This window comes from Chiloscyllium punctatum, chromosome 12 (genome assembly GCF_047496795.1).
Source record: "Chiloscyllium punctatum isolate Juve2018m chromosome 12, sChiPun1.3, whole genome shotgun sequence".
Lineage (NCBI taxonomy): Eukaryota > Metazoa > Chordata > Chondrichthyes > Orectolobiformes > Hemiscylliidae > Chiloscyllium > Chiloscyllium punctatum.
In genome coordinates, this window is record NC_092750.1 from 47,396,112 (window position 1) to 47,409,375 (window position 13,264).

General features: G+C 40.1%; 2 protein-coding genes across 4 annotated transcripts in view; both read right to left on the reverse strand.

The window, feature by feature from the left end:
* tafa4b (TAFA chemokine like family member 4b) overlaps positions 1-1,734 on the reverse strand; it is a 351,844-nt gene extending 350,110 nt beyond the window's left edge. The window contains exon 1 of the mRNA XM_072582514.1: positions 1,715-1,734. The gene's annotated coding sequence lies outside the window, so the exon portion shown is untranslated. The remainder of the gene's footprint in view (positions 1-1,714) is intronic.
* A 10,891-nt stretch (positions 1,735-12,625) lies between these two features.
* Positions 12,626-13,264, reverse strand: part of eogt (EGF domain-specific O-linked N-acetylglucosamine (GlcNAc) transferase) — a 63,213-nt gene continuing 62,574 nt past the window's right edge. For all 3 annotated transcript variants that reach the window (XM_072582518.1, XM_072582517.1, XM_072582519.1), the window contains one exon: positions 12,626-12,817. In XM_072582518.1, coding sequence (XP_072438619.1) covers positions 12,671-12,817 — 147 coding nt within the window. In that variant the 3' untranslated portion in view covers positions 12,626-12,670. The remainder of the gene's footprint in view (positions 12,818-13,264) is intronic.

Sequence of the window (13,264 nt, forward strand, 5' to 3'; positions counted from 1 at the left end):
ATCATTATTTTCTTTTAGTCTGGAAGTATTAACTTGCTGTAGGTTTTAGCACCACAGGCATCAATCACTTTCTGATACATGATGCACTTAAGTCTAGAGAGTGAATGTTGCTTGGTTGTCACATAGAATATTACTGTCAACTATATTACACATCCAACATACACTATGGTGCAAGGTTTAATGGGTAGTAATTGAAAGTATAAACATTGGTCAATTTGTTCCTCCTTAAATCAGGGTATTGAAGTCAACTGTAATGTTCATTCCACCTGACTGAGATAAATTAACTCAAAACAAAGAACTGTGGAAACTGGAAATCTGAAACAAAAACCGTAAAAGACCCTACATTATACCAAGAAAGGCAGCAATATTCTTCTATATTCATTAATAACATTTATTACTCAATCAACAGTGTCAAGAACAAGTTAACTGGGAATTCATCTTGCTTGTGGTTTGCAGTAACATGGCTAAAACAAAATAAAGAACTATGGATGCTGGAAATCTGAAACAAAAACTGAAATTGCTGGAGAAACTCAGGTGGTCTGAAGCATCCGTGAAGACAAAAAGAAATAACTCAAAAAGAAAGAACATACATTAATAATTCAGTGTGATTCATGTCCTCATGTTGTCCCGAAGTGCACTCTGTGTTTAGGCAGGCAAACAAGTCAGCCAATATACTGCTACAAAAACAAAAATTGCTGAACAAACTCAGCAGGTCTGGCAGAAGAGAAAACAGGGTAACATTTTGGGTCCAGTGACCCTCCTTCAGAACAGAAAGAGAGTCACTAATCTTGAAACATTAACATTGCTTTGTCTTCACAGATGCTTCAGACAACCTGAGTTTCTCCAGTAATTTCAGTTTTTGTATCAGATTTCCAGCATCCATAGTTCTTTATTTTGTTTAAGCCATCTTACTGTAAACCACAAGCAAGATGAATTCTCAATTAACTTGTTCTTCACACTACTGATTGAGTAATAAATGCCATTAATGAATATAGAGGAACAATGCTTTCTTTGTATAATGTAAGATCTTTTACGGTCACTGGAAGAGGCAGACAGGAAAGCAGTTTAACATCTCTTCCAAAAGACTTTCACCAATAAATTTGTGGGCGGCACGGTGTATTAGTGGTTAGCACCGCTGCCTCACAGTGCCAGAGACCTGGGTTCATTTCCTGCCTCAGGCGACTCTCTGTATGGAGTTTGCACATTCTCCCCATGTCTGCGTGGGTTTCCTCTGGGTGCTCCGGTTTCCTCCCACAATCCAAAAAAAATGTGCAAGTTAGGTGAATTGGCCATGCTAAATTGCCCGTAGTGTTATGTGAAGGGGTAAATGTAGGGGAATGGGTCTGGTGTGGGTTGCGCTTTGGCGGGTCAGTATGGACTTGTTGGGCCGAAGGGCCTACTTCCACACTGTGAGTAATCTAATCTAAATTCACTGTTACAGATTAAGTGCTCAAATCCTCAATTGTCTGACTCAGAAGTGAGTACAGTCACTCTGACAAACTGATATTAGTTCAAGGCATGATCAACTCTGGTACCATTCTAAGCAGTATACATCAACTACTCACTGAATAAATTCACTAGATTATTAGATTTCATGATTTAAATGTTGGATGTAGATTTAGCAGTATGAGGCTACAAAACAGGACATGGGAGACTCACACTAAATTGGGATGTGAGAAGAGAAAAACAAGAGGGAGAATGATGGTTGACATACCACCAGTATGTCCTGAGAGCATGTCAGCTGTCCATGTGTAGTATGCCTACTCCTGCAGATACAACAAAGAAGATTATAACATTATCAAAAAGGAGGTCACTGTCAGCAGAAAACAAACATGCTATTTTTCAAAACAATGCATGGTTTTGCTTAAACACAGAATTTTTTTTTGTCTATGCTGTGTGGGTGCTGCTGGCTAGGCTGCATTTATTGACCATCCTTAATTGTCCTTGAGCCTTATTACTTACTTGGTTACTTATTTGTTACAATATCACAATAATAGGTGTCTCATGTGTGACATCTACATATTTATCGTGACTATTTTTTAAAAGTATTTTAGTCATTACAATGATGACTCAGAACCCCAAACTAAAACATATGATTTCAGCCATTAATTCCAAAAGAGATCACTGCAGAGACAGAATAAGTACATGTGTAAACTCAGAGAAAGTCTATATGACACTGATGGGATGTAATGCCTAAATATGTCAAAGAAACTTCAAACAGATTGGACTGTAATCTTTTGTGACACAAAGATAATAAGGGGCTGATGATCCCCTGTTCAACAGCAAGACAATCACTGTGGACTACATCCTAAAATACTGAAACATTTTGTGTTTTTCCCTTTGATAAATACATAAGGTTAGGGTTTCAAAAGCCAGTTCTAATTCCATTTGGGTTTACATATGGGGCTAAATGTTGTGGACCAGCCTGTGTTTGAGCATTAGCATGCTGAGATGGTCACAGTTTGAAGAATAATCTATTAGTTACCCTTGCATTGCAAGTAAAGACTATTAATCACTCCAAGTGCTACGAAACAAACAAAGAGAGACTGGATAACAAAAAGAACTACTTCTCACTTTGCACTAGACAGGATGCAGAAAAGATTCACCAGGATGATGCTGTGCTGGGTCAAGAGTGTGGTGCTGGAAAGGCACAGCAAGTCAGGCAGCAGCCTTGGAGCAGAAGAGTCAATGTTTCGGGCAAAAGCCCTTCATCAGGAATGAGGCTTTTGCCCAAAACATTGATTCTCCTGCTCCTCGGCTGCTACTGACCAGCTGTGCTTTTCCAGCACCACACTCTCAATTCTGATATCTGGCATCTGCAGTCCTCAGTTTCTCCTCGTTGATACTGTGCTCGAACAATTGAGCTTTGAAGAGAAATTAAATAGCTGAGGTTTCTCTCCTTAGAGCAGAGAAGGCTGAGGAGAGGTGGGGGTTGGGGGGCAGGATTTGAGTGAAGTGTACAAAGTTCTGAGAGGCATAGATAAGGTTAATAGAGAGAAACATTTCCCTTGAGTAGGTGGGTCAGTTTCAAGGTAAAAAGTGGGAGGTTTATGTAGGTTTTTGAGGAAATAAAATTTAACTGTGGATTGTGGTATCTGGAATTCATCACTTCAAAGGGTGGTAGAGGTGGGCACTCTCACAATATTTAAGAACGATTCTGATGAACACTTGAAATATCATAGCATACAAGTCTACAGGATAAGTGCTGAAAAATGGGAATAAAATAGATGGTTGTTTAAAGACAAGTACAGACACATTAGGCATCTTCCAATTTGTTATTAATTCTTCTGACTTCTCATAATTAATAAATTTCCTTTGTTAATTCAAGAAAGTCTATAACCTTGCTACAACCAAGTGAGGAATGAACACAGTAGAGGTATTATGATATTGACTTTAGTCCATTCCTGCTGACAGCAGATATGTGTGTAATAACTGTTAGAAGACACAAACAGATCACCAGAAACTGAGATCTTCTAGATTAATAGCTAGTATGTAAAACTCAAAGGTATGTTGTCTTCATTACAGGTTAGAGAAGAGCCAGAACATAAGAACTGGAAGCAGGAGTATGCAATTAGATTAGATTACCTACAGTGTGGAAACAGGTCCTTCAGCCCAACAAGTCCACACTGACCCGCCAAAGCGCACCCACCCAGACCCATTCCCCTGCATTTACCCTTGCACCTAACACTACGGGCAATTTAGCATGGCCAATTCACCTAAGCTGCACATTTTTGGACAGTGGGAGGAAACCAGAGCAAACCCACGCAGACACGGGGAGAACGTGCAAACTCCAATCAGTTGCCTGAAGCAGGAATTGAACCCAGGTCTCTGGCACTGTGAGGCAGCAGTGCTAACCACTGTGCCACCATGCTACCCACATTCAGCGCATGAAACCTGTCCCACTATTTAATACAATTTCGTTGGTTTGAGCTCAGCCTCAGTTCCACGTGCTCCCCATAACCTTTCAATCCATTACTAATTAAAAATCTATCTCCTCCTTAAATTTACTCAATGTCCCAGCATCCAATGCACTCTGGGGTACTGAATTCCACAGATTCACAACCCTCTGATGAAAGTATTTTTTCTTTATCTCTGTTATCTCTTTTCCTAAATATTTGGTCTCTTGTTCTAGATTAGATTCCCTACAGTATGGAAACAGGCCCTTCAGCCCAACAAGTCCACACCAACCCTCTGAAAAGTAACCCACCCAGACCCATTCCCCTCTGACTAATGCACCTAACAGTATGGAGTAATTTAGCATGGCCAATTCACCTGACCTGCACATTTTTGGACTGTGGGACAAAACCAGAGCACCTGGAGGAAACCCACGCAGACACGGGGAGAATGTGCAAACTCCACACAGACAGTTGCCCGAGGCTGGAATCAAACCTGAGTCCCTGGTGCTGTGAGCCAACAGCGCTAACCACTGAGCCACTGTGCCACCCCACATGAGGAAACATCCTTTCCATTTTGAGAATCCCTTTTCCCATTTTATATACCTCAATGTAATTTCCTCCCATTTGTCTACATTCCACAAAGTATAGGCTTAAACTGCTCGATCTCTCTTCAGGAGAGAAGCCACTCACATCTGGATTCAAGCTAGTGAACCTCCTCTGAGCTGCCTTCCAATACAACTACATCCGTCATCAAGTAAGGGAACCAAAAACTATTTATACTGTATTCATTTAGCAATAAATGCAAACATTTAATTTGCCTTTCATATTGCCTGTTGTACCAGCTTACTAGTTTTCTGCAATTCATGCACTGGGACATCCAGATCCCTCTGCATATTAACATTCTGAAATTTCTGTCCACTTAAATAAAAAGTTGTCTTTCTATTCATCTGACTAGATGGATAACTGACCTCTATCACTAACTACTTGTGTGAAAGCAATGTATCTTTTTCGACATGTTCCATTTTGATATTGGATATTGAGCAAACCAAAATGTTTTGTGCACACAGGTCCGATGACAATTTAACTTTGCTGGAGCAGCCAAGAATACTTGAACACTGGGAGTTTAGATTCAGACAATCCGGAATGCTCAGACACTCTCGTGGTTACAACGCTTTTCATTGTCCAGGTAATATGTGTGAGGTCGGAATCAGTATCTCATTTTTACTAACCTCAAACTCCTTTAACCCCCTAATAATTATGCCCCTATCAAATGTGTCCAAAACGCAAAAGGTTTTCATCTGCTTATGTAAAAAGTTATCCATCGCGAATAGCCAATAATACATCGACAAATGTTCAGCAAGAATGGCCAGTTTCTTCAAGTTGGCAAATACGTGAAGCAACAGAATGGTGAATAACTACCTTAATTTCGCCGTAATTAGATCTATCCTCTCCTGCGAGCAGCTCATCTCAGTACACATTGCATGAAACAGTTCACTATTGTACAGTGTTCCGGCGCCATCTACTGACAGTAATATGCTAAACCTGAGCTTCAGCTTCGTGTTTCATTGCGCACCGCCAGATTTCTACTTTCGACGAACTTCGTGCCCCTTTCACTGCTGGATGTCATTTCTGTAACATTCATTTCAGGTGCTCAGTCTCAGCATGCTGGATCGGATTTGATAAGTGCAGGAGACCACAATGCGATCTGCATAGCCGACCTCTGACACTCGCAGTAATGGGACACGGCGGATAGTGGAGCCTCCAATGCACAAGGTCTACACCCGCAGCTGTGAGTCTGTGTGCACTTGTCCACTCGGCTCATTGCACACTCTGACAACATCAAAATTAATGCTGTGCCCTGTAATGAGCCGGGAGCACCAGAACAGCATCCAGATGGTCCAAAACTGCAAATGAGGCATGTACTAGTGCATCCGGCCTATCTCTTCTTATGTTGGTTCAATGATCTGAGAAATGTCCCGTGGATGCACCGGTTGGAAAGTCACTATTTAACTGATTTGAGATAAACTATCCGTAGCTTACACGATAGCCTTATACTTGTTTTTCTCATTTCCTCCGAGATGTTGATAATAACTTAATGCTATAGGTATTCTTCTGAATCATCCAGACACTCAGGTAAAATTGCCTATAGATGAGACCCATCGGAGAGATGCTACAAGTCTCAGACATTATTGCAAACGCTGCTGTGAATGGACCGAGACAGCAAATCCTTGACTCGGCCGACTACTTGTGTCACAATACCAGTCAATTCAAATTTGTCTGAAACTGGACTCTTTCAAAAGTAATAAGAGAAAGCCAGACATTTTTGCCATCTATCTGTAAGTGAAAGTGAGTAGCCATACAGTCATCTCCCCTAAAGTATTTCCAGTCACGGGCACAAAAGATTTTGAAACATGAATGTTTAATTGGGCTGTAACCAGGGACACAGAACTACGCTGAAAAAATGCTGTCTCTCCTTATCTATTCCTACCATTTTCTGCAACCTATTATCACTAAGTAAAACTTATGCTCATATCCTGTATTAAACGAACCAGGATACACTACAGTACAAACTACATTAAGTGTTATTAATCCTCAGAGTGAATGTTGCATATGTGCTCAATTCGTTTTTCTCCTTGCTTCCCCTCATTGGCATAAATGGTGCATGTGCTTCTCAATGATTTCAGAATTATAATATCCAGCTGTACTGCTCAAATAATAATACCTATAGTACCTGCACATACACACCTTTCTATTTATCCAAAAGAAGTGAATTCCAACCATAGTGATGTGCTGTTTATATCCATGATGAGCAGGTGTCCATGTTATTCCTTTTTGCTATTGGGCAACCACCTATATGAAGCTAACATTTATAAAGAAGCACCATGTAGTTGCTTCTTTAAATAAATAGAAAGCTGTGCATGTGCAGGTAGTATAGTAATTGCTCTTTGAGCAGTACAGCTGGACATTATAGTTGTGAAGTATTTGAGAAACATATGCACCATTTATGCCAGTCAGAATGTACTTCCTCTTGTTAATAGCATTGCCCTGCTGCAAACAGATATAAAGAGTTTTTTTTAAAGAGAGTCATTTGATACCAAAATGTTCACTAGCCATCTAATACATGTGACAATGAGGCACTCTGGATTTTTTTTACTTACCACATTTAATAAGTCACAGCATTCGCAAATTATTATGGCAATGCAACATAATGTCCCTGAACAACAGGAACATGATTCAGTTTTTAGAGAGTGCATGAAAATTGTCATTCCACTGTAAATCAATGTTAGAATATTGAACTTCTAATTAGCAGAACCACAACAAAGAGTTCTTCTCTCAGGTAGTAAATCATTTTTAAAAATCATTCCCGACTTTCAATGGGATGTCACTCATGTCCCCCTACACATTAACAGCACAGAGGTGGAATGAAGGGTGAGTGTCAAGCTCCTGGGAGTGGTCACCAACAACAACAAGCTTTCTTGGACTCTTCATGTGGTGCACTGGTTACAAAGGCCCACAGGTCTCTTCTTCCTCAGGCAACTAAGAAAATTTGGCATGACGGTGAATACCCTTGCCAACTTTTATAGGTGCACCATCGAGAGCTTCTGTCTGGATGTATCACTACCTAGTATTGTAACTGTACCATTCAAGATCGGAAACGGTTACAGAGAGTGGTGAACTTGGCCCAGACAATCACAAAGGCCAACCTCCCATCTATAGAATCTATCTATCAGGCCCGCTGTCAAGGCCGCCATCATTCTCAAAGATCCATCCCACCCTGGCAATGCTTTTCTACAACCTCTACCATCGGGGACAAGGTACAGAAGCCTGAACACTCGCACCAGCCGGTTTCAAAACAGTTTCTACTCTACTGTTGTTAGAATACTGAATGGACTCACAAACTCTTAGCATTTGTCTGTACCTGTGTTTTTGTTTTGCTGCTATTTACCTATTATTTACTTATCTATGTTATTTAACTGTATTACTTGCAAGACAAAGCTTTTCACTGTGCCTCAGTACACTTGACAATAAATTCAATTCATTTTATGGGATGGGGGTGTCTCTGGCTGACCAGCATTTATTACCCGTTCCTTGTTACGCTTGAGAAAGTGATGGTGAGCAGTCTTCTTGAACCATTGCAGTCCACTTGTTGTGGGTTGACACACAATGCCATGAGAGAGGGAATTCCAGGGTTTTGACCTAGCAACAGCGAAGGATCGGCAAGTCACGCTGGTGAGTGGCTTGGAGGGGAACTTGAAAGCGGTAGTGTTACCAGATGTCTGCTGCCCTTGTCCTTCTAAATGGAAGTGGTTGTGGGACTGGAAGGTACTGTGCGAGGGTTTTTGGTAAATTTCTGCAGCGAATCTTGTAGGTAGTACACACTGCTACTACTGAACATCAGAGGTGGAGGGAATGGATGCTTGTGGATACAGTGTTAAGCAATTGGGCTGCTTTGTCCTGGATGGTGTCAAGCTGCACTCATCCAGACAAGTGAGGGGTATTCCATCACCCTCCTGACTTGTGCCTTGTAGACAGTAGGCAGGCCTTCCAGAGTCAAAGGAGGTGGGTTACTCGCCGCAGTATTCCAAGCCACCAACCTCCGCTTGTACCCACTGCATTTATGTAGTGTGTCCAGTTGAGTTTCTGACCAATGCTAACTCCCAAGATGTTGTTATAGACAACAGACAATAGGTGCAGGAGTAGGCCATTCAGCCCTTCGAGCCAGCACCACCATTCATTATGATCATGGCTGATCATCCACAAACAGTATCCTGTTCCTGCTTTATCCCCATAACCCTTGATTCCACTATATTTAAGAGCTCTATTCATCTCTTTCTTGAAAGTATCCAGAGACTTGGCCTCCACTGCCTTCTGGGGCACAGCATTCCATACACCCACCACTCTCTGGGTGACAAAGTTTCTCTTCAACTCTGTTCTAAATGGCTTCTGTTCTAAATGAACTGTGTCCTCTGGTTCTGGACTCACCCATCAGTAGAAACATGCTTCCCACCTCCAGAGTGTCCAATCCTTTAATAATCTTATACATCTCAATCAGGTCCCCTCTCATCCTTCTAACTCAAGTGTATACAAGCCCAGTCACTCCAATCTTTCAACATATGATAGTCCTGCCATTCCAGGAATTGACTTCATGAACCTATGCTGCACTCAATCAATAGCCAGAATGTCCTTCCTCAAATTTGAAGACCAAAACTGCACACAATACTCCAGGTGCGGTCTCACCAGGGCCCTGTATAGCTGTAGAAGGACCTTCTTTGCTCCTGTACTCAATTCCTCTTGTTATGAAGGCCAGCATGCCATTAGCTTTCTTCACTGCCTTCTGTATCTTAATGCTTGCTTTCATTCATTGATGTACAAGAACACCTAGAGCTCACTGTACTTCCCCTCTACCTAACTTGACTCCATTTAAATAGTAACCTGCCTTCCTGTTCTTGCTACCAAAGTACATAACCACACATTTATCTACATTAAACTGCATCTGCCATGCATCCGTCCACTCACCCAGCCTCTCTAAGTCACCATGTATTCTCGTAATATCCTCCTCACATTTCACCCTGCCACCCAGCTTTGCGTCATCAGCAAATTTGCTAATATTACTTTTAATGACTTCATCTATATTATTAATGTATATTGTAAACAGCTGCGGTCCCAGCACCAAACCTTGTGGTACCTCAGTGGTCACCGCCTGGCATTTCGAAAGGGACCCATTTATCACTACTCTTTGCTTCCTGTCAGCCAGCCAATTTTCAATCTAAGTCAGCGTTTTGCCCCCAATACCATGTGCTCTAATTTTGCTCACTAATCTCCTATGTAGGACTTTATCAAATCCTGGGGGACTCAGTGAAGGTAACACTAGTGAATGTCAAGGGACAGTGGTTAGATTGTCTCTTATTGATGATTGTCATAGCTTGGTATTCGTGTGGCACATATGTTACTTGCCACTTGTTAGGCCAAGCCTGGATATTGATGCATCTGTGAAATTCTTTACATAGAAGGCTGTTGAAGATTTATTTAAGTATTCAGGGCATAGATAGACAGATTTTAAATCAGTACAGTAATCAAGAGTTATGGGGTTAAGACAAAAAACAGAGTTGAAGATTATCAGAGTAGCATTGTATGGCGGAAGGTGACTCAATTCGACAAATAGTCTGCTCCTACTTGTAAGTCTAATCTGCTCACCTATCTACACACAATAGCTCCAATTTGGACAATCGCTTTCAGCTATTTTTCCCACTCTCAGGAATTCCCTCTTTAAATGATTCCATGTCTTCACCTCAGTTTTTTTTTGTCATTACATGTCATGCTTCCTTATTTTGCTGAATATTCATTTCTGTCTAAGTTAAAGGCATTAGATGATGTTGTTGCCACACACTTAGTTTAATCACTATATTTTAATAATATCTGATAGCCTAATTTTAATAAATTAAGAGAACTTGCCAACTTTTACTAAATGATGATATCTACTGAGGTTACCAGGGGCACAAAATATCCTCTGAATAGGAAAACTTAATTGTGCATCAGAAAGAGTGACTTGTAGCACCATTACTAAGTGAGCTAGCTGAATCCTGAACCCTTTAGCTATTGGCAACAGAATCAACTGGAGTAACCAAAAGTGCTTTACATTGTCCTCACTAATCTGTCACAGATGAATCTGTCAACGTCAGTATTGGTGTAATTACTACAGTCCTTGTGGAGATGAAGTCCTGTCTACACGCTAAGGACACCAACCATCATTTTATATTAGCACCCCCAAAATGTTATAAATGGACCAGACTTCAAACGGAATATGGATCATCCTGTAGAAATAAGAAATAGAAATGGAAAGAAATCCCTGATGGGCATAACCTATAGGTTTCTAACGGGGAGGGAGGCAGAAAATTGGAAACTAGAGACCAGTTAGTTAAATGTCTGTTCTGAAGAAATTATTGGAATCCCATTATTGAGGAAGAAGCAACAGTACATTTGGAAAGTCAAAACATTTCTTCAGAGTCAGCATGATTTTATGAAGAGTAAACTATGTTTGTGCTTGAGTTCTTTGAAGTTGTAACAACAAAGTGGATAATGGAAGTCAAGGTAAGATCACACAGTGTCAGAGGTAATAATATTTGCTTGGATACAGGATTGCTAACTTTCAGAAAGCAGTTTCAGTATTAAAGAGTCCTTTGCTGGTTGGAAAGCTATAATTAGTGGGGTGCTATAGGATCAATCCTCAGGATCCAATTATTAGCAATCTTTATTAGTGACTTGGATACAGAGATAGAATTTACTATAACACATGGTACTTAAATATGTGGGAAAACAAGTTGCAATGAAGAAGTAAGAAATTTACAAATTGATAAGGATAGGTTAGATGAATAGGACAAAATGGAGTTTAACATGGATAAGTGAGAGGTTATCCATTTTGATTAGAAGACTAAAAAGACAACTGATTATCTAAATGGAGAGAAATTCAAAATGTTTCAGTGCAGAGGATCTGAGTTTCCTCATGTTTAAGGAAACTATAAGGAGGCAGATCAGTCTCCAACGTTTGTAGAAAGTGGTAGGAGAGGTAGTGCTTGCATTAGTTATAATATTCAAAAATTCCCTGAGTTCTATAAAGATCCCAGTGGATTGGCAAAATGCTAATTCAAATACAGGTGGAGGACAAATAGAATTTTGGCATTTATTGCTAAAGGAATAGAGTATAAAAGTACAGCAGTGTTGTAATTATAAAAGGTATTGGTGAGACCACATCTGGAGTACTGCATACAGTTCTGGTCCCTTTACTTGAGGAGGAATGTAATTGTAATGTAATTAAGGGAAGCAGCTCAGAGATGGTTAACTGAATTAATTCTAGAGATGAAAGGCTTGTTTTATGAGGAGAGAGTGAGTGATTTAGACCTATATTCACTAGACCTTAAATGGATGAGAGGAAATTTGAGCATGTAAGATGTTAAAGAGGATTTACAAAGTTAACATAGAGTGGATGTTCCCCCTTGTGGAGCCACCTGGGACAAGAGGTCACAGTTTTAGACTAAGGAGAGTAGACTTAAAACAGAAATGTGGAGGAATTGCTTCTTTCAAACGGTCATGAATCTGTGCATCAGAGTGGTAGAATTCGGTGGACATTAGGACATTGAATAAATTTGAGGAGATAAAGATTTAATTAGTCATGGGTTAAAGCATGCTGGAAAGTGAAAAGGGAAGTGAAATTAAAGTTGAGATGTGATCAGCAATGATTCTTTTGAATGGTAGAGCAATCTCAAGGGGCTGAAATGTCTATTCCTCCTCCTAGTTCTTATGTTCTTGTTTCGATCACTGAATTCTTCACTGGGGGTTACCATTGACTAACAACTGAACTGGACTAGCCATATAATTAAGTGGCTAAAAGGGCAGTCAGAGATTAGGAATTCTGCAGTGAGTAAGCCACCTCCTGTCTCCTAAAGCATGTCTACCATCGACAATGCACAAATCCAGATTGTGATGGAATACTCACCACTTGCTTGGATGTCCCTATGGCCCTGCAGACATTAAACAGCTCAACACCATCTTCTCAAGGGTTATCATGAATGTGTAAGAATTACCTGCCTTTCTAGTGACATGCAGGACACAAAAACAATCTGAATCTCTATTTCAAGAGTGGTTCATTTAATATGCTATATCTGATAGTTAAAAAAGCAATCTTATTTGCACTTGCACAAGTGTTTAAAAAAAAAGTGATCGATTCAACAGTAATCTTTTGACACATTTATAAATTCAACTTATACAAGTACATATTGTCATAGCTCATCATGATATTGTGTAAACGGCCATTTTGGATGCTGTATTACTTTCTGTGCAGCAGACATCACAAGACGCATAAATTCAGTTACATCAAAGGAGTAGTTGGTAAACTTAGGATGATCGCCAAGGGTTGGGTGATGACCCTAAATGAATGAAATTGGAAAGAAAGGTAACAAATTATGAAATCAAAAAAATTTGAAATTCAAGTTGTGCAATTATCGAGACAATGACCTTCTTCACTGTAGATATCAGACAATGACAAAAAGACAGTACCAATAATTTATAGTCACTTTTTACTTCCTGTATGCTGTGATAGAATGGAATACTTCAAAAGATCTCTTTAGCAGGTTTTGCCTCATGCAATCATGTGGTTATTCCAGTTGAACAGACTAAGAAAGATGGCAACAAGCCATCCAATCACCTGAAAAAGGTGTCCTCCCATCTCACAACTTGGGAGGTGAGAAAAGATTAATAGCTAGTAGCCCTTGAGAATATTTTCTCTTATGCACAGTTAGAGACATAGTTTCCTGTAAACTGACACTGGTTTGTTTCAATTGTATAATAAAATAGGGTAGAAAGTTCCCCTTGCT